This window comes from Tripterygium wilfordii, chromosome 12 (assembly GCF_013401445.1).
Source record: "Tripterygium wilfordii isolate XIE 37 chromosome 12, ASM1340144v1, whole genome shotgun sequence".
NCBI lineage: Eukaryota > Viridiplantae > Streptophyta > Magnoliopsida > Celastrales > Celastraceae > Tripterygium > Tripterygium wilfordii.
The window spans coordinates 4,900,504-4,923,230 of record NC_052243.1 but is presented as its reverse complement, the minus strand read 5'-3'; the positions used below and the strand labels follow the sequence as shown (position 1 = coordinate 4,923,230).

Below are 22,727 nucleotides of genomic sequence, written 5' to 3'. Positions count from 1 at the left end.
TCAATTTTCTTTGATTTAAGAAATTCACACTCATGTATAAACTTGTGCCACGAATTGAATGCTTTCTGTCAGCTGTAGCCACTGCACTGCAGTCTGAACATAGATTAAACAAAGAATTCAGGCCAGGGCTTGTGTTGTATTTCTTGGGTTAATGTAATTGATTCCTTGAGTCTCTTCACAACCTCTACTTTCTGTGTTTTTCTTTCACTTTCAAATTTACATACTATTGTTAATGTCATCACCACTTCCCACCCAAATACGTTGCAAAAAGCATGGAATGGGAGAATTTAAAAAAAAAAAATCTTCATCGAATAGCGAACCTTCTACGCACGCGTTAAAAGAAGAATTTCGCACGTGAACGCCCCGATGGGATTTGGTAAGCTCAGAAACTCGGAGAACAGCGCGCGTGTCGTCATGACATGCCCCCAACAAGTGCCCCTTTATATGTATCCGCTCTATCGCCATCAACCTAACATTTTCAACCCAATTTTGGACTCTCAGATCCATGAACCGGAGTTCATATTCGCTGGAGATTGCTCTTCTTGATTGATGTAGAGGACTGGATTTTTGGCCATGGAGACGGAAAATCCGGGTAATTATACTTTCACGGGAAGGAGTTTCAGCGAGTTGAGTAACAACGATGATTCCTCTGCTTTCAGCGACTGTAACAGCGACAGATCCGGAGAGTTTCCGACAACCTCGTCTCAGAGCCGGCGGTTGCTCCTCTCCTGTGCGGCCGAGAACTCCGATGAACTGATTCATAATCTCGTATCGGATCTCGAGTCCTGTTCGATTGAAGAGCAGAAGCAAGCGGCCATGGAGATTCGGTTACTCGCGAAGAACAAATCAGAGAACCGTATCAAAATTGCTAGGGGAGGCGCAATTAAGCCGCTAATTTCGTTAATCTCCTCCTCCGATTCTCAACTTCAAGAGTACGGTGTCACTGCGATTCTGAACCTCTCTCTCTGTGACGAGAACAAGGAACTCATAGCCTCATCGGGAGCCATCAAGCCACTGGTTAGGGCCCTAAAAACAGGGACATCGACAGCGAAGGAGAACGCAGCTTGTGCTCTGCTTCGCCTCTCACAGGTGGAAGAGAACAAGGTCGCAATCGGGAGGTCAGGTGCGATTCCACTCCTTGTGTACCTTCTAGAGACAGGTGGAATCCGCGGGAAGAAAGACGCTTCAACGGCGCTATATTCTCTATGCTCTGTCAAAGAGAACAAAATCAGGGCTGTCCAGGCCGAGATCATGAAGCCACTGGTGGAATTGATGGCGGATTTCAGTTCCAACATGGTTGACAAATCAGCGTTCGTGTTAAGCGTGTTGGTTACGGTGCCGGAGGCGAGAACAGCATTGGTAGAAGAAGGTGGAATCCCCGTACTGGTCGAGATCGTGGAAGTTGGTTCACAAAGACAGAAGGAGATCGCAGTGGTGATTCTGTTGCAGATTTGCGAGGACAGTGTGGTGTACCGTAGTATGGTGACCCGCGAAGGAGCGATTCCTCCCTTGGTGGCTTTGTCTCAATCCGGCACCAGTCGCGCCAAGCAAAAGGTAGACAATCGGAATTTCCGGTCGTTAACTGGTTAGCTGACGTGGCATTTCATTGAAATGAAAAGGTGAACAACAATTTGCCACGTCAGTCGGCTACAGTTTTTTTTTCTTTTTTTAAAAAAATCCCGTAATTCGGAAATCTATTGTATTTTACTATTTTCACGGGCAGCGACTCAGATTTATGCGTGCTTCGTGTCAACAACCTATAACACAATGACACGCGTATATCATAGGATCGTAGTGGGGTAGTTTTGATATTTTTCACAGTTTTGTGTATGATTGTTTGTACGTGACTGAGTGGGGTGTTTGTCGTTTTGTGTGCACAGGCGGAGACACTGATAGAGCTTCTACGGCAACCAAGATCCGGCAACCCCGCTGCGAGAACATCAGATATGTCAGTGTGAGTGTCCCCATCCACATGCAAAAGAATATCGAAATGATCAAATCAGTAAAAACACAGTAGTTTTGTTTTTTTTTTTTGGAAAACAAAAAAAATTGTAAATATCTTTGTGACAGTGCTTGGAAGTTGGAATGACTTGATTTTGGTTTCATATTCGTCTCTATCGGATTTTTTAAATTAAAATAATTTGTTATCTTAATCAAAGCTAGGGCTTTAAAAGTTTAATGACAAAAGCGAACCGAATAGTTAAATTAGTCATTAAATAGTTAAATTAGTCATTAAATTTATGTCAAAAAAATAGATTGAAAAATTAAAAAAAAAAGAATAAAAAGACTCAATAATAATCACTCAATTGATTGGTTAAATTTATCTAAAAAAATAATCGTTTTCACCCCTAATGAAAGTTAATTTTAAAAATAATAATAATCTAGAAGGGTTACTATTTGTTTGATGGCTTTGTATAATTATATCGACAAGTCCACGAGGAATTCGTGTTATGTATAGGACAAAGGTATTGGGGAGTTACACAATAGTGCGAAAGAGAAGTCCTAATCAACTTTTTGTTTGTATGGAATGAGAATGGCCCCCCTCAAGTGATTTAAATTCTTTTGAAAGCTATCTAACCATTCTCTTTGTTGCCACGTAACAGAAAATCAGTTATTGATGGCAGTTGGTCTCACTGTCTCATCAACTGTGGGCCTTCTTCATGGACCCAGCTTTAGTAAATGATTTCAACATTTTTTGTGTCCCTTTTTTTTTTTTTTTTTCTTCGCACTCATGATCCTTAATTTGTGTTATAGTTTGAATTGAGAGGGATTGTTTTTCCAAGTTATGTCCAATCAAGCATGTGATTGATTCGCAATTAATCTATGGTCTTTGACCTTGAAATTGATATCTTAATTAGCGAGTAAGAATGTAAGATAGCTTTCATTAGGAGAATGAGTTAATAAGCAAACTACACACACTTTCTTACTTATGGTTTTGGGCTACTTGCCACGTACTAATAACAATATTCCTTCTTTTTTTTTTTTTTGAAATGGGAGAGGGAGATTCGATATATTAGTCGAATCACTTCAACTGGTGGGTCGGATGTTAATAATAATATTCTTTGTTTACATTTGAGAGTAATATTCTTTGTTTACATTTGAGAGTAATATAAAGTCTTGTTTGGTTGCTTAATGATGTTGATATTACAACCTTCAACAAAGAAATTGAACCCACAATAATGATGGTGTTCATGAAAATCAAATAGTTGTTTTATGACTTTCGTAAGGGATGGCACTGCTTTCAATAGTTGTTTTGAAGAGAGAGTTGTCACTTGTCATGCTGGGATTTTTATTTCTTTTCATATCTTTTTTGTGCGTCAATTGCCAGGTATAACGTAATCATTCGGAGTGGTCGAGTTAATCAAGAATGAATTATGGGTTGTTAGAATGGCAACATCTCACATTATTTTGGAGATTATTGATTTATAAATCAAGCCTAACACCTCAAACACTTAAAGAGTCCTTTGAATGACAACAAAACCGTACAGATTTTAAGACTACAATATCATGGATGCAGAGTTACATACCCTAAAGGAACGTATTAGAACTCCATAATCAATAAGCAAAAAATATTATATCATGCATATTAATTATAAGCACATAAGATTGCAGTCATGTGCAGCGATGTTGTTTTTCTTAGGTTAGAGTGATTTCTTCATAATGATTTTTAGTTGTTTTTCCTTGATCTTATCAATTTCCATCGAATAAACACTGAAAAACATAAATATCATTTTCCAAGATTCTATTTTCCGTGAAACAAACGGAGCATAAATGAAACCAACCGGCAACACTTTTTTTCTCTAATTAAAACAATGCGTGTTGGGCCGAAAAACAGTGTTCTTTCTTCAGTGTGCCGACCTGGTCGTTAGTTTTCTTGTCGTCGTCAAAAGTATTGGAGTAGCAGACACGGTCGCGCATTGACCCAATCTCCAAAACATCCTCAAAGAAAAAGGATTGTAGTGAACCATAACACACATCAATACATCATCGATATGATGATATATAGCTAGGAAACAAAGCCATCGTGGTTGACCATATATACCACCACAACTGAATGGGTCAAAAGTTAGTGTCCACGATGCTGTGCTGGTGGCTCAAACAAGCTATAATTTGTTTATATTATAATGTTAATGACTATTCTTGTTTATAGGATTATTGTAGCTATATATATATATATATATATATTCTCTTTTGACCACACGCTGGGTTATTGTCAAACTTACCTTGTTTCATGTGAGAAACTTCTGTTTACGTAGGTCTGACGACCTGAATTTAGATACATATCGGATGGTCAAAGAAAAAGCTTGTATGATATCAAGGGGGAAAATTTTTCACAATCACGAATTTAGGACAGAGGACCACAGACAATCTCGTAAAAACCCACAAACGACGTTAGAGGTGTTGAGAAATTGGATTAGAGGGTGAGCCCACCTTACATCGGCTAAAATTGGGTTTTTGGATACATGTGGATGGTTGTACATCTTAACTCAAAAGCTATACCTCATGAGTTTGGGTCCATCCACATGTATATAAAGCCACACATAATACCCTTTTTTTTCAATGTGGGACTTGGGTGTGCTCCAACAAGAGCTACCTTGACCAGAGGTATTCCAGCCAAGGAAATTTCAACGATCATGTGTTTTCTCCCAAATATGTATGAAGTATTTAGTGTATGAGTAACTTGTTCTTTACCTGATGCTAAAAGCCTCCTTTTATAGTGAAGGATGGTTCATCACGCCCAAAATAAGGATCTTGAGGGGTTTAGAGTACTTTTGGCGTATGTCAGAGCAAATTCATGGGATTTGGCCTTTTTTCACAAAGAGATTAGATGTTTCATATTTGTTGTGATAAATTGTGGGTGTCTAAGAAAATTACGAGGTGATTGATGGGAATTAGGCTTAGAAGGGGGTATTGACCAAGTAAACTGATGACGTCGGATTACATTCGGTGTAGGCAGGCTTAAGGGTGCATATGTTGAAATCGAGGATGCGGGGTAGCTATGCTTGAGGCGATCGAGGTTTGACATTTTACGAGTGATGCTTGGTGTTGTCGACATTCGTTAGTGTTGGCCAATAGTTGAGTGTTTTAGGGCTTCGGTCTTCATGGGCCGAGTCTAAAATACTGGAGATTGATAACAGATAAGTGATAAGAATCAATGGAGATTAGATGATACCTGCATTTGATTTGTGATCAACGTTGATTAAGATGGATGACGATGTTTGATCATAACAGGTGTCTGTTCTCGGTGGAAAAAAAAAAAAGAATTTCCATGGGTTGAATATGTTGTACTACTAATTCTTCTCCTGCATTTGCCATTTTTGGCGAAAAAGTCACGCTATTTATGCCCCAATATGTATTTTTTTTTTATAATTCATGTAGTTTTGTTGAATAGGAAAAAGGTAAATATGTGGTACTACATTTCTTCTAGTGCATTTGTCATTTTTGGCCAAAAAGTGTACTCTATTTATGCTCCAAGATGTAGTTTTGTTGAATGGGAAAAAGGTGACAAGAATAAGAACAGCATAGGGAAGACAAATTAAGAGTGTGTTTGGATTGAGTGATTTTGGGGAAGGAAAAAAGAAGGAAGAGAATGGAAGGCTGAATATATTTCTCTCTCATGTTTGAATAGATAAAAAAGAAATGAAGAAAAAGTAGTTTAATTTACCAATTTATCCTTACTTTTAATGTTTAAGTATTATGTATAAGGGTAAAATAGGTTTTGAATTTATAAATAACTTAATTAGTCATCCCTCCTTCCCTCCAAATGAGAGCATTTTGGGAGGAAAAATTTTTGACAAAAATTTAATGAAATCTTCCTCCCAAATCCTCTCAAATCATTCCCCTTAATTTTTAATAAACTATCTAAACAAGATAATTGGAAAGAAACTCGATTTCCCTTTCCCTTTCTCAAATCTCTTAATCCAAACACGCTCTAAAACTCACAAAAAACCACCACAACAGAAGAGTCAGAGACCATGCATAAGCAAAAGCCACCACAACAGAGAGTCAGAGACCATGCATAAGCAAAGCTGAAGACAATGAAACTAGCTAAGCTCTACAGCTATCATCAATATATTGTCAACCACAGGCCATGGTATTTGAAAACTACAGCCTTCGAACATTGCATAATCGCTGTATATATATATATATATATATACATTGAATCTTGACTCTTCTATCTTCTTTTTAAACAAAAGCAATTCCGTTTTACTGTTCATTCATACCAACAATATAATGAATTAATGATTAATGATAGAAATGTTTTGGGTTTTGGGCCGCGCCGAATGCAATTCATGGAAATACATTTCCTGGCCCAACACATTTTGGGCCCAAGTTTAGTAGTTTCTCAATTTACTCAAGTCCGAAATGACATGGAATTTCAATCCAAGCCCACACACAAACTGAGCTAAAAAAAACTCTTTGTGGGTGTTATAAACTTATTGTGTCTTATATCTAGTTAGTTACTATAAAAAAAAAATCAAGGGATAAGACTCAACTAAGTTTTTGTATTTTTTTTTCGGGACCAAACAAGCCCTTGTACTTTGCACATGAGCTAAACAAGCCGCTCATTGCTAACTTCTGTTGTGACCAGTGTTATCAGAACCGACCCGGCCCACCGGTCGGACCGGTTCAACCAACAATTTTCATCTATGCCGGGTCGATCCTCATGTTGAACCGAACAAGCAATTGACCCGTGTCAAACCGGTATGTCCCGTGGTTGATTCTTGAACCGCACGGTTTAACGACTCACGGGTTAAAAACCTTTTCAAAAATTATAACTTTTATATCGAAGCACTCAGCATTTAAGTCGAAATATTTTACCTACAAACCTTCTACCTGTCATTCTTTTATGTTAAGCTTGTGGTGATAAATTTTGTAAGACTTTCGATGTGGGATTTCCCACCAAAGAGAGAAAATCAAAAAAGATATAACAATAAATTAATTGAAAATTGTTCAATCATGATTCACTTCATGGATTGATGGGCCCATGACAGGCGTGGGTCCCATATTTGCTTTGGCTTGAAGCATTTTGTTTTTTATTTTCTCACTACTTTAATAATAAATTTTTTTTATAACTTTTTTTATATTATTGTAAGTTTATAACTGTTTTTTTATGAAAATTCTTAAAACTAATTTCAATACCATGTTTATTACTGTCAAGTATGATATTATATTACTATATTTTTTTCTTTCTATCTTAAATTAATTAATTATCATTGTTGATCTATTTAGTAATTGATATAAAACGACACATAATTAAGTTAATATTTATTTATTAATATTTATAAATAAAATTAATTAATTAAAAAAACATGCGGTTCAACCCCTTGACCCTTCGGGTTAACCGGTTGAGCCTTCAAAATTTCTTCCACGGGTTGATGCACGGGTCGAGTCTGATAACATTGGTTGTGACACAGTTAACTTGGTCGTTAAAAAGCTGACACGAATTTTATAATTATTTAATATTTAATGACTTGACGGACACTAGGTGTTAGCCAATAAAATGATGGAGCGTGTCCAATTTATTTTTGTATATCCTTTTACATGTCGTGAATTTTGTTGAAACGTATCTTTTTAAGACCAACAAAGCCTCTGTACTTCAAGTAATGGGTTCATTTAATCCACTTTATTTTTCATAAATGGTTCAAATGAGCCCTTTATCTAATAGTGAAAAATGAAATCCAAAAAAACCTAACACTCTTCATCAACATTAAAATGTATCAAAAGCATCAACATCAACATCAATATTAAAATGAGAATGGGAGGTAGCCTGCTTAATCAGGTTGCCTACCCAAGATTTTGAGGTCCAAGATTCCATTCTTATCAGGGGGTTGAGATTTGGGTAGTTTTCATCCGCTGTGGTAACCTTCATGCTCCTTGGGCATGGCTTAACGTATGTATGGCCTATGAGTCTTTAAAAAAAAAACATCAACATTAAAATTTGTCAAAAGAAACCCTCCAAAAACACCAAATACACAACATGAACGCACCAAATATCGAAGACAACTCCAACATACCTTCGAAACTCCAATTACATATCAACAACAAAGAGTTTAAACAGAATACATGAAATAACCAAATATAACACAAACTACAAAAACAATTTTAGTCCACCAATTTCTTTTTCCTGAGAGGCCTACAACAACATCAAAATATTTTGATGCATACTTGGGAAAGAGAACTAGCTTCTTGCATTTCCAACAAAACCAAAAAGGAATAGGAGCTTTAGGGAAATTAGTTTAAGCAAAATTATATAAGACATAGCTTTCTAGGCTGCAAATATTCATCAATAAGATAGAATCAAGTTTCAAAGACTCGGATTTGAAACCCAAATAGAAACTTAGATTCGAAACCCAATTGAAATTCAAAATTGAAACTCAAATTCGAATTCAAAATCGAAACCCTAAATCAAAACTTCTATAAAAAAAATTGGAATTGAAAAACCTAAATCGAAACCTAATGTATCTTCAAAAATAGAACACGCACAATAAATGTCTTGAGTTCGCGAGCATGGGACTAGAGTGGAAGAGAAAAAAAAGAATGAATAAGTGCAGGAAGAAGTAGAGCTCCCTATCTCTTGGGAGCTGGGAGCAAGCTTTAGAGTTTCTCCCTCTTTCAATTTTTGGTTTTGATTTTGATTTACAATTCTCATTTTGATTTTAGTTTTTATTTTGTCGGGCTTAAAATTTAACACATAATTTTTTATATTTTATTCAAATAAAGTCACATAGGAAAAGTAGTTACCAAGTCATCAATTTTTAATGCCTAAATGATATAAGGCTAACGGATCTCATTATATAAAGTACAAGGGCTTGTTTATCTCGGGAAAAAAGTACAAGGCTTAATTGACCTTTTTTGTAATGTACAAGGCTTGGGACTTATCCCAAAAATGAAGTAGCTAGTCATTCAGCTCCTTTAGAACAAGATGCACACTTGTACACTCCTACAAACTTGCTTGTGAAAGAATCTCATGCTATTGCGCTTTCCATCTTTTGCCCAAACATTAGAACTTGCGAAAAGTGGTAGAGCACATAGAGACGTTTAACCCCAAAAACCATAGATACATCTTATCGAGTCCGAGTCGCCTAGATCGACACCTCAGAAATTGCTCTTTTTTTAAGAAAAAATATTTGACTTACCTCAACATGTCAACGAAAAAAAAGTAAAAAGTGGATCTCACTGTCCCTATATGAACATGACTATCCAATGTACCTAGAAGTCCCCCGATCCACCCAATTCATAGTGATTTTTTTTTTATCAGGGAAGGCGGATGGGGTTTGAGATTACATACAACCTAGCTCACCAATTGAGCTACTTAGGGTTAATAATACATAATGATTTTTTCAATTGAATATATACATAGATATGTATATACATAAACGCTCAAAAAGAGACAATGACACCCTAAATATCTCACCCCACCCTTCCCATAGGATTCGAAACCTCATAATCATGAAACGGATAAGATTAGCCTTAGACTATCGCCCGATTCCCTCATCATATATTTTCTTCGGTGAAGGGTTCGATTCCACTAGTTTTTCAATGATGGATTTAGTCTTCACTCTTCAACCCAAAATTGGAAATAGTATGGGCGTAAAACGAAATTTCTTGAAAGGGAAGGAAATGTAAAGTTGTAAACGCCAATATTAGAATTTTTTTAATCACATTTATTAAACCACTAAAAAAGGTAAATAATAAACAAACTGGAAAGGAAAATGTGATGGAGAAGTGTTGGACAAAGAAAGTGGTGGGCACCCATCACTTTTTCGAAGGCCTAGAGACTTTGATATGTCCATCTAAGAAAAGCATATATATATATATATATATATATATATATATATAATGGTATTTCTTGTTTAAAAGTCTCCCAAAATTTGGCAAATTGAGAGGACCACGTAGGAAGAAGACAATAGATTTAACATTTTTTATCTTGTTTTGTGAAAGGACAAAACAAATGGATACTTCATCACGTGATGATCACGTGGGGCTTCTTCATGATCGAGACGCCAAGGGCTCCTGTCCACTAAATTATTTGCCAGGTGGGTTACATCGCCACCGTTATTAGTCCTCATCTCTGGACCCCACTTAGAAGCTAATTAGCCTAATACAACCCACACTTTAATTACCAAACTACCCCCACCACAGAAGCCACCCCAGTACGGCAGTACCTAATTTCCCCGTGAGAGGGCTCGCCGGAGGACTTGAGCCAATAAAGATGGTGCACTCAGATGCGGCAAATGACCCTCCGTCTTCAAGTACTCCACCGTGTTCCGCCCACCCAAATGGGTCTGGAAATACTCTGCCACCGAACGTGGAACTGACACATCCTTTGCTGACTGAATTATGCAGCAGGGGACCTTGACATGGCCTAGAATCCCTCGCAGATCACTGTTGAACACAGTTTGCGACACAAACAGTGTAATATCAGGCCTCATGTTAAAAAGGGTCCGGCTGAATTCACGGACGGCCGCAGGCACATCGGCTCCCACCGCAAGAGGTGCGTAGCCCATGACCCAAGCGTTGTAATTGGCCTTCATTGCGGCAAATACTTGATCAATCTCTTCTTGCTCGAATCCTCCATGGTAGTCCCCGTCATTTAAGAATCTGATTACATCAATTTCAAAGCGCAATTCAGTCAGGACTTTAATCAAACACAGAGAGAGCATAACTCTAAATGATAAATTCGTCCATTTTACCTTGGCGAGGCCCCGATGAGGATGAGTTTGGCGAAAAGCTCGGGGCGTCTAATGGAGGCGAGGATCCCAATCATGGCAGAGACGGAATGCCCAACATAGTAGCAGCGATCGATTCGGAGAGCGTCGAGAATGGCCATTAAGTCGTCAACGTAAGCATCGAGAGTTGTGTACTTGTTGGAATCGAAGTACTGGGGATTTACACTGCCGGCACAAACAAGGTCGTAGAGAACTACGCGGAAGTATTGTGTGAAGTACGGCAGAATGCGTTGCCAGGCGGATTGGTCGGTGCCGAATCCGTGTGCAAGGACGAGGATTTCATTGCCGGAACCGATCACTCGTACATTGAGAGCATCGATGATTGAGCTGCCCATGTTTGTGCGAGCTAAAGAGGATTTTTTGTTTCTTTGTGAGGTGGTTCTGGTGTGTGAAGGGAGAGTACTGTGTATTTAAATGCAAGTGCAAGGTCAGTTTGGTGGGGTGGGTGTGGACAGTGGAGGGTTTGCTCTCACGAGTTATTCAAGTAGCTACCAGCCTGGTATTTATAAGAGCAGTCACAGTGTGTACACACTCTAAACACCTTAATTCTTGTGTAATTATCCATTTTTCAAGTGTTATATTTCAATATACTCACAATAAACACACTTGATCCAACACTCTATATTCATTTTCTCCATCATCTCTTTCTTCCCCGCCATCATCTCTCTCTTCTTCTATTAGTTGTGTGGGTCCCAAACAACAACTTTTCTCTTCCTACAAACTACTCTAAATATGGAGTATAAGATAAATCCATGAAAAATTTGAAGTGTCAAAATACATCCATTGTGGGCATTTAGCATTTGATAAATCAAGAGAAATTCATTTTAAACACTCCAAACCTCTACCATTGTGGATGCTCTAATGCCACGTACTCTCTATCAAAAACATTAAATTTAATAGATAAAATTGATTCGAAAATTTGAAAAGATAAAATTGAACCAAAAAAAAATATTCTATTGACAAAATATCGGACATTATGTCTTGTTGAAAAGAGATTTTTATGCTGATTACGTACATATAATTTTTTTTTAAAATCTGACATGTGGTTTGGAAAAAATATTTGAAAGTTTCTTTATAAGGAAAAAAAGAGAAAATTGTTGCGTTGCGTGATGCGATGACGTCAGCATGTGTGGGATAGAAAGATAAAAGTATTATTATTTGAGATCAGAGTTTTAAACAAACGGGGCGTATTGGTAATTTTAATAGTTTTAAAAAATTACTTTATTATTAAAGAATTAGACATTAATCTTTCTAGTCATAGAGTCTCGTCTCCAGTTTAACTCTATTTTTTTTAATTTATAAAAGTTAAAATTAACTTATCATAAGTTAGATATTGTGATTTATTTGAGTACTTGGAGAGGATCGAACCATCTCAATAATTGAAAGATCTATTTAGAACACTAAATACATGTAAAAAAACACAAAAATAAAATAAAACATGTGAGATTTGTCAAAAGTCCCACATCCGTTCCGTTTGGTGTAAACCAACGATAAATACTTTAGGTGCCTTTTGAAGGACAAAGCCATGCAAAAGTTAACTCCAGAGTGTGGACAATATCTCAAGTGGATTAAACCAAACTTCTCATACCTAGAGATGTCAACAGAGCAGGTTTGAGATGGGAACTCCTTTGTTCGTCACCGCCCCACTAATAAATCACTTACTCGTCTCCGCTTCTTCCCCATTCCCGAACGCATCTGGCTGGGGGAATCCCCACCCATTTAGTCGTCCCTCTAACTATAACAATGAAAACTTTAGTAAGCGTAAAAATAAATAAATCTCATAAATAAATATTTCTGTGTGAGATAAAAAAATTAAGGACACAAGAGATTCTATAATGAGTAATATATATATCACAAATGTTACAAGTAATATATACACAATTAATATAATATGGGTATGAGGCGGGGTGAATTTCGACAAACTCGTCACCATCTCCATATATATGGATTGCTCTATAAAAATACTCATACCCGTTAACTACTCGGACATACTCATTGGATTCGGGATGGGTACCGCAAGGTATGGGTATTATTGACATCCCAACTCTCATCTCATTCTATACTATTTCTCACCTCATTTTTCTCATCCCTCTTAGTTTTTTCAAACATCAATCTTATGGATCCAACCAATGTTTTTGTTCGAACTATCCCAAATATTGAGATGGACACACACAATTCCATATGAATCATGTGAGACCCATGATTTCACATGGATCATGTGCATTCATTTCAACATATGGGATATCCACGACTAAAACTAGTGGGATCCTTCGGGTGTGTTTGAAAATGCTTTTGTTTTTTTTTTAAAAAAATATTAGAGATCCCAGTAAAAAGCATCTCAGTTATCCCAATAGTGGATATTGTCTCTTGATTGACGTAAGTGCGGGGGCCCACAAAACTTGATAATTAAACAAGAGAATGACACATCCACTATTGGGATGACTGAGATGTTTTTTATTGGGATCCCTATCACTTCTATTTTTGTTTCCAAAGACTGATTTCAAGTTTAGATTTTGAAAACAAATTTAAGAAATAAAACTGAAAACAAAATTCATTTGGTAGAGGATTCTGCTTAGAGAGAGAGGAAAGAGGAAAGAGAGAAGAATTTTAGAAAACATCAAATATTAGTTTTAGTTTTTTGAAAACCAAAAACTGTTTTCAATTTTACAAAATAATTTCTAAAAATCAAGTAATCAACACCCAAATGAATTTTTACATCCACTTTAATTTTCAAAAACTAAAATTTGTTTTCAAAAGTCTAACCAAACACACTCTTAATATTTTCGTTGTTCAAATTATAACAAAATCTATGGGTCGGCATGGGAATTAATGTTGTCCTTCACGGGCCAAAACTTCTAGCGTAGCTGATTTTGACATAATCCAGAATAATCGAGAACGAAGAATTGCTCACCTAATTATTTGGAAAATAAAATAGGATCTATGATGTTCGCTCCTTTGCTGATGATGATGATGGTGCATGCACTGATGTTGACGATGGTGGAAATTGGAAACAAATCTAAGGCTGGATAATACCACAAAGTTTTACATAATATTGTTAGAAATTTAGATCAGGAGTGAGCCACGTTACATGAGTTTAACACATGTGAATTTATTTGGAATGGAGGAAAGCTCATCTTTATTTAAAAGCTTAAGTCAATGAGTTGAGTCTCCCTCATGCTTTATAAACCACACACTTCGTTTCTATTTTTTCAATGTGAGACTTTTTGTGTGGGTTTCAATTATATCGAATCCATGCTTAGAGGGTCGTGTACTTAGAGGTGAGAAGCCTCAAATCTTCTTTTTTAAACGGGGCACTTTTTCTAACCTCAAACACACCTCCGCAACCGGACTCCGATATCATATTAAAAATTTGGATTGGGGGGTGAGCCCACGTTACTTAGACCTAACACATATGAGTTTACTAGGAATGGAGGAAAGCTCGTTTTTACTGAAAAGCTTAAGCCAATGAATTGGATCTCTCTATACCTTATGAATCATACATTTTCTTTCTATTTTTTCAATATGGGACTTTTTGTGTGTTTCCAATTGACGTAGAACGGTCTGTGGAAAAGTTCATTGAGAAGTTGGAACGTGTTCGAAGTAAGTCAAATCGAAATCAGAATTGAAGTTGTTGTTTTTGGGAGTTAAAGATTCAGTTTCCAACTTTGACCGTCCATAACTTTTGATTCCCTCGTGTGTTTCCTTATTATAATATGTTTCTGAGGACTGATTTTGAAGACCTAAAGTTTGGAATTGGAAGGAGATCGAAAAGGCATCGTTTTGGTGTCCAAAGAAGTTAATTAAGTTTCCTGCACGTTTTATGTTTCCAATTTTCCAATTCTAGTTTAATTAGGAGTCCAATAAGGGTTTGATTGTTTTGTCAGTCTATAAATAGTTTCATAAACGTTTGTAATTGATGCAATTCAATACATTCAGTTTTATTAATAAAATTTCTTGAGGTTTTCTCAATTGTTCGTGGTGGATTCCAAGTTTCTTGATTTCGTCGTGAACGAATTCAAGTGTTCTAGCTTCCGCACTGCGTCAGGTGGATCGGAGCAGGTTGTTTTCCTGTCGGATATGTCTAACACAGAACGGAATCGCAATCCCAACGACGCTGGTCAAGGGATAGATGATCTATGGACTGCGTTTGATGAGCATAGGCAACAGGTGACAGAACAGATGGCCCAACAAAGGCAGCAGATGGCCAAAGTTCTGCTTATGCTTGGGGAATTGTGAGTCAATGCTGGTCAGAATCAACAGGCAGCAAGGGCAGATGCTCGTGATATGGCACAAGATCTCCCTGCTGGCCGAGCAGCTGTCCACCGACGGAATCCACAGGTGAACCATGGTAGACAGGTGCCGCAACCAGCACATCATGACCTCATGGAGGATGATTCTGATGTTGAAGAAGCCGTTGATGATGTGTATGGTGATGATGGTCCGAATTACAATCAGGTCCCCGGAGGATTTAAGCTTCGTGCGGATATTCCACCGTTTGATGGAAATTTATCAATTGAAGGGGTACTTGATTGGCTTTCAGAAGTTTCACGATTCTTTGATATGACTGAAATTGAAGAACACAGACGAGTTAAGATGGTAGCATACCGTTTGAAGAGCGGGGCTGCTGTTTGGTGGGATGAATTGCAAGCCACCAGAAGACGACAATTTAAACAACCAATTCGTACATGGAGGCGGATGGAGCAGCTCATTCGCACTCAATTTTTACCTGCTGATTATTTTCAGTATTTATTTCAACTATATCAGAATTGCAGTCAAGGAACTCGAACTGTTTGTGACTATACGTCTGAGTGGGAACGGCTAAAGATGCGTAACAACTTGAACGAGTCTGAACATGTTCAGGTATCACGGTATTTGGGTGGATTGAGACAATCAATCTGGGACAAAATTGGGCTGCAAACAATCTGGACAGTGACTGAAGCGTATAACTTGGCTTTGAAGGCTGAGGCTAAAGAGAGAGCACCTAGCAGACCTGCATATCAAAGACAGAATGAATCTGAATCCTCTAGTGCTGCTGCTAGTAGAGGAAAATCGCCACATGTGGGTAACCAGTTTCAGTCTAAACTTGCATACCAACAGTCAGAAGGAAGGGGCAGTGGTAGTGCAGGACTAAAACAACTCGTGGCAAATCAGGCGCAAAATCAAGCACGTCCAGCTCAAGGGGGCAGAGGTAACAATTCTAATAATCCATATACTCGTCCTACTGGTAATAAGTGTTTTAGGTGTAATAAACCTGGTCACCGTTCCAATGAGTGTCCAGAACGTCGACCAGTTAATATGGTGGAACAAACGGACGTTCAGTATGATGGTTTAGATGGTGAGTGTGATGATGTCTTCGGTGGAGATTATATTGAGGAGGCTGATGATGTGCCTGAGGAAGAAGGGCCTTTAGTGAATTGTGTGGTGAAACGTGTGATGTATGCACCGAAACTGGAGGAGTCTCAACGAAGGAAAATATTTATGAGCTTTTGCAGTGTTGATAATAATGTTTGCGAGCTTATTATTGACAATGGAAGTTGTGAGAATTTTGTGGCGAAGAGACTAGTGGATCACCTAGGGTTGCGTACAGAAAAGCATCCGGCGCCCTATGCGATCGGATGGATTCAAAAAGGTCCGAAACTACATGTGACTGAGATTTGCAGAATACCTATTTCTATTGGTAAATTTTATCGGGATGAAGTAGTTTGCGATGTGGTCGATATGGATGCTAGTCATGTTCTTCTTGGCAGACCTTGGCAGTATGATGTTGATGTTAACTATAAGGGCCGAGACAATATTTATGCATTCATATGGAAGGGAAAGAAGATAGTCATGGTTCCCCGACAGAAAAAACCAAACACCTCTAAAGTGGAGGGGAAGGCTTTAGTGATTTTCGCAGATTCCGAACAAGCATTCGAGGCTGACATGAAAGCATCTGGAGAGTGTCATGCACTGGTAGTTCGATCGTTAGTTATTGGAGACCAGCAGGATTTGATGCAGAAGCTGTCGAATAAAGTTCAGTCGGTATTGGCAGATTTTAGTGAGTTGGTGGCGGATGAGATACCCGATGAGCTGCCGCCTATGCGAAATATTCAACACCATATTGATTTGATGCCAGGTGCGAGTTTACCAAATCTGCCGCATTATCGAATGAGCCCAAAAGAGAATGATATTTTACGCGAGCAGGTAGAAGGGTTGCTGAAAAAGGGGTTCATCCGAGAGAGTATGAGTCCATGTGCTGTACCTGCGTTATTGACGCCAAAGAAAGATGGAAGTTGGCGGATGTGTGTAGACAGTCGCGCTATCAATAAAATTACAGTCAGGTATAGGTTTCCCATTCCACGCCTTGATGATATGTTAGACATGCTCTCTGGTTCAAAATTATTTTCGAAGATAGATTTGAAGAGTGGTTACCACCAGATTCGTATAAGGCCAGGAGATGAATGGAAAACTGCTTTTAAGACAAAAGATGGATTATTTGAGTGGCTGGTTATGCCGTTTGGTTTGTCTAATGCTCCTAGTACTTTCATGAGGCTCATGAATCAGGTATTACGCCCTTTTATTGGTAAATTCGTGGTTGTTTATTTTGATGATATTCTGATTTATAGTCGTACTGAGGAGGAGCATCTTTCGCATCTTCGAGAAGTCTTAATGGCCTTGCAAGAAAATAAGTTGTATATTCAGTTAAAAAGTGTAGTTTTCTTACGGAGAGTTTGATGTTTTTGGGTTACATTGTGAGTCACAATGGCATTCATGTGGATGAGGAGAAAGTGAAGGCAATTCGTGATTGGCCAACACCGAAGACAGTGGGTGACGTGAGGAGTTTTCATGGTTTGGCGACATTCTATCGTCGTTTTATTCGCGGATTTAGTAGCATTACGGCCCAATAACCGAGTATTTGAAGAAAGGAAAATTCAATTGGGGTAAGGAGGCCGAACAAGCTTTTGCATTAATTAAGGAGCGCTTATGTTCAGCACCAGTTCTAGCTCTACCAGATTTTGAAAAATTATTTGAAGTTGAATGTGATGCTAGTGGCGTAGGAGTTGGAGCTGTTTTGTCACAAGAGAAGCGGCCAGTTGCATTTTTTAGTGAAAAGTTGAGTGATGCTAGGCAGAAGTGGAGTACCTATGATCAAGAATTTTATGCTGTGGTGAGGGCGCTGAGAAATTGGGAGCATTATCTGGTTCGAGAAGAACTTATGCACCATAATGACAAAATTATTGTGATTGAAGATGCAGATTCAATTGAAGACCATATTATTCACGAGTCTCAAAATTCTATAAATTTGGCAAGAAAGTGTGAGATGCAACATGTTGATTTTATTGGGGTTGAGGATTCTAATTTCACTTTTAGCTCCTCAATATTAGAGATTGTCAAGGAGTTGATGTTGATGTTGAGAACTACGAATTTGGGTCGTCCAAATTTTATGGAATTTGTTGAGCTCATGAGTATATTGAACAAACTGTATTATTCGAAATACTTGTTTCTTTGGGATGGAAGAATACAAATTCAACCAATAGAGAAGACTTCAAAGGATCAACTCTCTTTGAGTATCGTAGTGAAGACAACTCTTTCTAGTCAAATTATAACTCGGGGTCGAGTTCTTTCCAAGTGGAGGGGACTGACGTAGAAAGGTCTGTGGAAAAGTTCATTGAGAAGTTGGAACGTGTTCGAAGGAAGTCAAATCGAAATCAGAATTGAAGTTGTTGTTTTTGGGAGTTAAAGATTCAGTTTCCAACTTTGACCGTCCATAACTTTTGATTCCCTCGTGTGTTTCCTTATTATAATATGTTTCCGAGGACTGATTTTGAAGACCTAAAGTTTGGAATTGGAAGGAGATCGAAAAGGCATCGTTTTGGTGTCCAAAGAAGTTAATTAAGTTTCCTGCACGTTTTATGTTTCCAATTTTCCAATTCTAGTTTAATTAGGAGTCCAATAAGGATTTGATTGTTTTGTCAGTCTATAAATAGTTTCATAAACGTTTGTAATTGATACAATTCAATACATTCAGTTTTATTAATAAAATTTCTTGAGGTTTTCTCAATTGTTCTAACTTCCGCGTCTGCGTCACCAATATATATATTGCTTGAAGTACAATAGTCAATTAAGCTCTTGAGGAATGTGTGTGAACTTCACGTGCAGAATCTCCATCTCCATTTTAGTATCTCTAGAGAAGGTCGTCAGTTGTCTAGTAGGGTCACTCACTCACTTTAACCATATGGGAATCAGATTCAATGGGTGTTGCCTTCATTGCCTGGTCCATGTTTTTCTTGTTGCCGCATCCAGCTCGGATTGGTCACATAATTGACTTGACTACCATTCTCATCTCTTCTTCTTGGAAGCAATTTTCCATTATTTGACAAAGATTGCTCGTGCCAACTGCACAGCATTACCAGTCGATTCTCTCTTCATTATTTCTACTACCTGTCTGCATTAATGGTTCGTACTTGGTACGATTTTTTTGTTTGTCAGAAATTGTAGGATCAGATTATGCACACAAGGTGTTTGATTAATTGCCGCACCTAACTTCACCCAAATGAAATTTCGATGGCATGAACCAGAAGGGGGGCATCAATTGTTTATGATTTTCCCTGTTTATCTCAGCAATTCTGGAAGAAAGCCTAATTTGTGATTTGTGATTTGTGATTTGTGATTTGTGATTTGTGGTAGAACCTTAAACAGGGGGGGGGGGGGGGGGGGGGGGTGGGGACGGGGAAAGTGACCACACGAGATGAGTAACAGACGGAAGGATAGCCATCACAGCACCAATTTTGGGTCGTTGGTTGGGCAGAGGGTGAGAAGAAATATAGGGCCTAGAGTCCAATCAGTAAGATGGGTGCATGTGAGGACACAAAGTTGTCTAAAGTTGCGGATAAGTTGTGGAGTTTGGGTCCCTCCATCCATCCATGCCCAATACTACATGGCATCTTTGTGTAGTAACAATGACTTTTCAGAGATCAGTAGATAGATATGCTTAATTATGTATGTATGTATGTATGTGCACATTGATGGTCCGAGTACAACCTTAATTGGCAAGATGAGTCACAGGGCTTATCTTATGATTCTTATCCCGACTCCTTTTTTTTTTCTTGCTTTCACTTTGTAATTTAGAATCTAAAAATATTCGTCCTGCTGGTCAGAATGGGATAGCTGAGTAGGATTGGACGTATAGATATATAACTCTAATCCACGGGGATCTAATGGTAATTCCATGAGTTTCGTGTATATAGAATAGGAGACTCACATATCTGGAGTTCATCATGTAAGACGGTCTAGTATAATTATGTCTTGGATGAGTTACTCGTTAAAAAACTAGCAAACACGAGAAGTGCCCTAGGGCAATACTAAATTACTAACGGAGTTATGTGCTCTGCTGGTGTTAGGTGCAATTGCGCATTGAGACGTAGTCATTTTTTATTGTACGAAACCCAACAAAAGGGGTAAACACTATATTGTACTTTTAATTAAGTTGAACAATATTCATGTTTTGTTATTCACTCTAATAAATCTAAACTTGTAATTAGCTCTATATGATATGAGACATACACCATTTTACTCTTTGCGTAAGACTTGGCTAAATGTTACTTTTGATCACTGACAAATAGACCATGTTACAAGTCAGTCAATTACGTTTGTAACGTTACAAATTGATCATCGACTTTACTGAGTCGTTTTGCGGTCAGTTATTCTCAAGTCTCGGTCAATCAACATGCTGATGTGTCCTGTTCACCAAACATAAAATGTCTAAAAAATGACATGGCGGTAAAAAATAATGATGTGGATTAAAGAGCACATTGACGTAAAAAAAGGATTTCAAAGTGAAAAAGCCTTTTTTGAAACCCTAAAATCAATCTATCAGTGCTTTATTATCCGTAGATGATTTTCTCAATTTTGTTTAATCTATTGGGGTGGAGGATGATTTGATGAGGAAATGTTTCCCTATTAGTTTGATTGCCGAGATGATTTTGTCTACCTTGTTATTAGCTATGTCTGATATTCCCTTCAGTGTTACACAATGTGATTTGGTGATAAATTGCCTCAAGGAACCTTACAAGTCCCAAGCTCTCTCTACAAGAAACCAAGTGGAGAAGACAATAAAGACAAGAACCCAACCCTCCCAAGGCAATCGGAATCCCAAGAGCTGCTCTCTCATTTATCTCTTGGATCCCCTTACTCTCTCTCGAGTGTTTACCCCTACGTGGTGCTCTCTCTACCTCTCTCTAATTTCGACACACATACAGACTGGGTTATGAAAACCCTACAAAAAAAATCTATCGAAACTGGTGTCCCATAAGTGCATATTAGCAACATCTGTCTAGATAGCTCCCAAGCATGTCCGGACATATTATTCTCTTTTAATTTTGAAACATTCCACTCGGACATTCCCATTTTATTGTCCGGACAGATATGCCTAATTGGGCCAAAATCTTCACAAAAAGAAACAAAACATAATTAAGTTCAAATTGAACATATTTATCAATGAGTAATTATTGGATCATGAATTCTCTTATGCGTACTTAAAATACGCACAACTTTTTAAAGGTGTGGATAAGTGAAATGATAAATGGGACCACTGCTTTAGGTCCCATATGTTTTAAATCAATGGTAAGAACATAAGTGTCCATTTTAAGTGCACAAATTAAGTGCATATAAGAGAGTTCCTTTGGATCGATCATGAATTCTCTTATGCGCACTTAAAATACGTATAACTTTTTAAAGATGTGGATGAGTGAAATGATAAGTTGGGTCACTGCTTTAGATTCCATATATTTTAAATCAACGATAAAAACGTAGATACATATTTTAAATGCGTAAGTGAAATGCACATAAGAGAATTCCTCTTTATTGGATTTCATGGTTTAAACTTTAAACATGAAATACTTCGATTAATAAATGTGAAGAGTCCAACTTACGTCTTCTCCTGCATTCCAAACCAATGAAAAAAGAAAGGATTGCGTGTGTCATTAGCTAGTCGAATTATGTATTCCAAGTGAAAAGTCGACACAAATCATATTAACTATAAAACCCACATATATTATATTATATATACCTGATCACATTCCTTTCCATTCATAGGATATTTTATTAAAATATCAAGTAAAAGAGGTTTGAGGACTTTTATTTTCAGTCACGCGTGCCGATGCCAGCCTCCCCCCACTCCAACTTTGATGTTATAATAATATCACTATTAGTCTGTGTTGCATTTTCAATTATTGCTGATTTGATTAACTTGGATAACGAGGTGGACATACATACATATGCACACGCAAGGGTCTAACGACGTGGACATACATACATACACACACATATATATAAGAATTTTAACATAAGGATCTAAAATACGGATCTAAAATAAGGGTGTATGTTTAATGATGTGAATGAGTGAGATGATAAGTCTGATCCACTATTTTGGGTTTTAAATCAAGGGTGTAGACATAAATCCTTATTTTACACTCTTATTTTAGACCCTTATGTGAGAAATTCATCTATCTATATATAAAATACATACATACATATACATATATATATATATATATATATATATATATATATATATATATATATATAGGACTTCTCCTATGAGATCCTAAAATGAGGTCTTAATTTTTAAGATTTAAAATATTTTTTTTAAAATTTGAAAAAAATATATTTGTATTTTGATTGGTCTTACGAACCCAATAATATATATTTTGTTCGAAACAAAAATCAAATGTAACAAGAAATGTATTTTGTTTTATATCCAACAATCCAGAATTATCGTGCACTTTTCGTGTTGAATTTGATTTTTGTTTCAAACCAAAAATATATCGTTGGATTCGTAAGACTGATCAAAATACAAATATATTTTTTCTAAGTTTTTGCAAAAATATTTTGAGCCCTAAAGGTTAAGATTTCATTTTAGGACCTCATTTTAAAATCTTGTAGGAAAAGTTATATATATATATATGTGTATATATATATATGATCACTAACGTGACCACCTTCTTCGACTTTCTT

The 22,727-nt window shown here is 37.3% G+C and overlaps 2 protein-coding genes and 1 non-coding gene across 3 annotated transcripts; 2 read left to right on the top strand and 1 right to left on the bottom strand.

The window, feature by feature from the left end:
• The first annotated feature begins 395 nt into the window (after nt 1-395).
• LOC120010071 (U-box domain-containing protein 4) lies at nt 396-2,115 on the top strand. The gene is made up of 2 exons (XM_038860763.1): nt 396-1,554; nt 1,881-2,115. Exons 1-2 carry the CDS (start codon nt 574-576, stop codon nt 1,956-1,958), a joined length of 1,059 nt encoding a protein of 352 aa, XP_038716691.1. The 5' UTR covers nt 396-573; the 3' UTR covers nt 1,959-2,115.
• Nucleotides 2,116-9,883: 7,768 nt separating this feature from the next.
• LOC120011563 (probable strigolactone esterase DAD2) lies at nt 9,884-11,212 on the bottom strand. The gene is made up of 2 exons (XM_038862709.1): nt 10,698-11,212; nt 9,884-10,605 (listed from the first exon to the last, which is right to left on the bottom strand). The coding sequence occupies exons 1-2, from the start codon at nt 11,066-11,068 to the stop codon at nt 10,170-10,172; spliced, it is 807 nt and encodes a 268-aa protein (XP_038718637.1). The 5' UTR covers nt 11,069-11,212; the 3' UTR covers nt 9,884-10,169.
• Nucleotides 11,213-20,643: 9,431 nt separating this feature from the next.
• Nucleotides 20,644-20,730, top strand: LOC120011639. Its single transcript, XR_005471083.1, has one exon. It is a non-coding gene; the product is annotated as a small nucleolar RNA Z102/R77 (small nucleolar RNA).
• Nucleotides 20,731-22,727: the final 1,997 nt, after the last annotated feature.

Coding starts and splice junctions, on each gene's coding strand:
- LOC120011563 (XM_038862709.1), bottom strand. CDS start 11,068: ATGGGCAGCTCAATCATCGATGCTCTCAATGTACGAGTGATCGGTTCC. Junction 10,606..10,697: donor CTCATCGGGGCCTCGCCAAG/GTAAAATGGACG, acceptor TGATGTAATCAG/ATTCTTAAATGACGGGGACT.
- LOC120010071 (XM_038860763.1), top strand. CDS start 574: ATGGAGACGGAAAATCCGGGTAATTATACTTTCACGGGAAGGAGTTTC. Junction 1,555..1,880: donor CCAGTCGCGCCAAGCAAAAG/GTAGACAATCGG, acceptor TTGTGTGCACAG/GCGGAGACACTGATAGAGCT.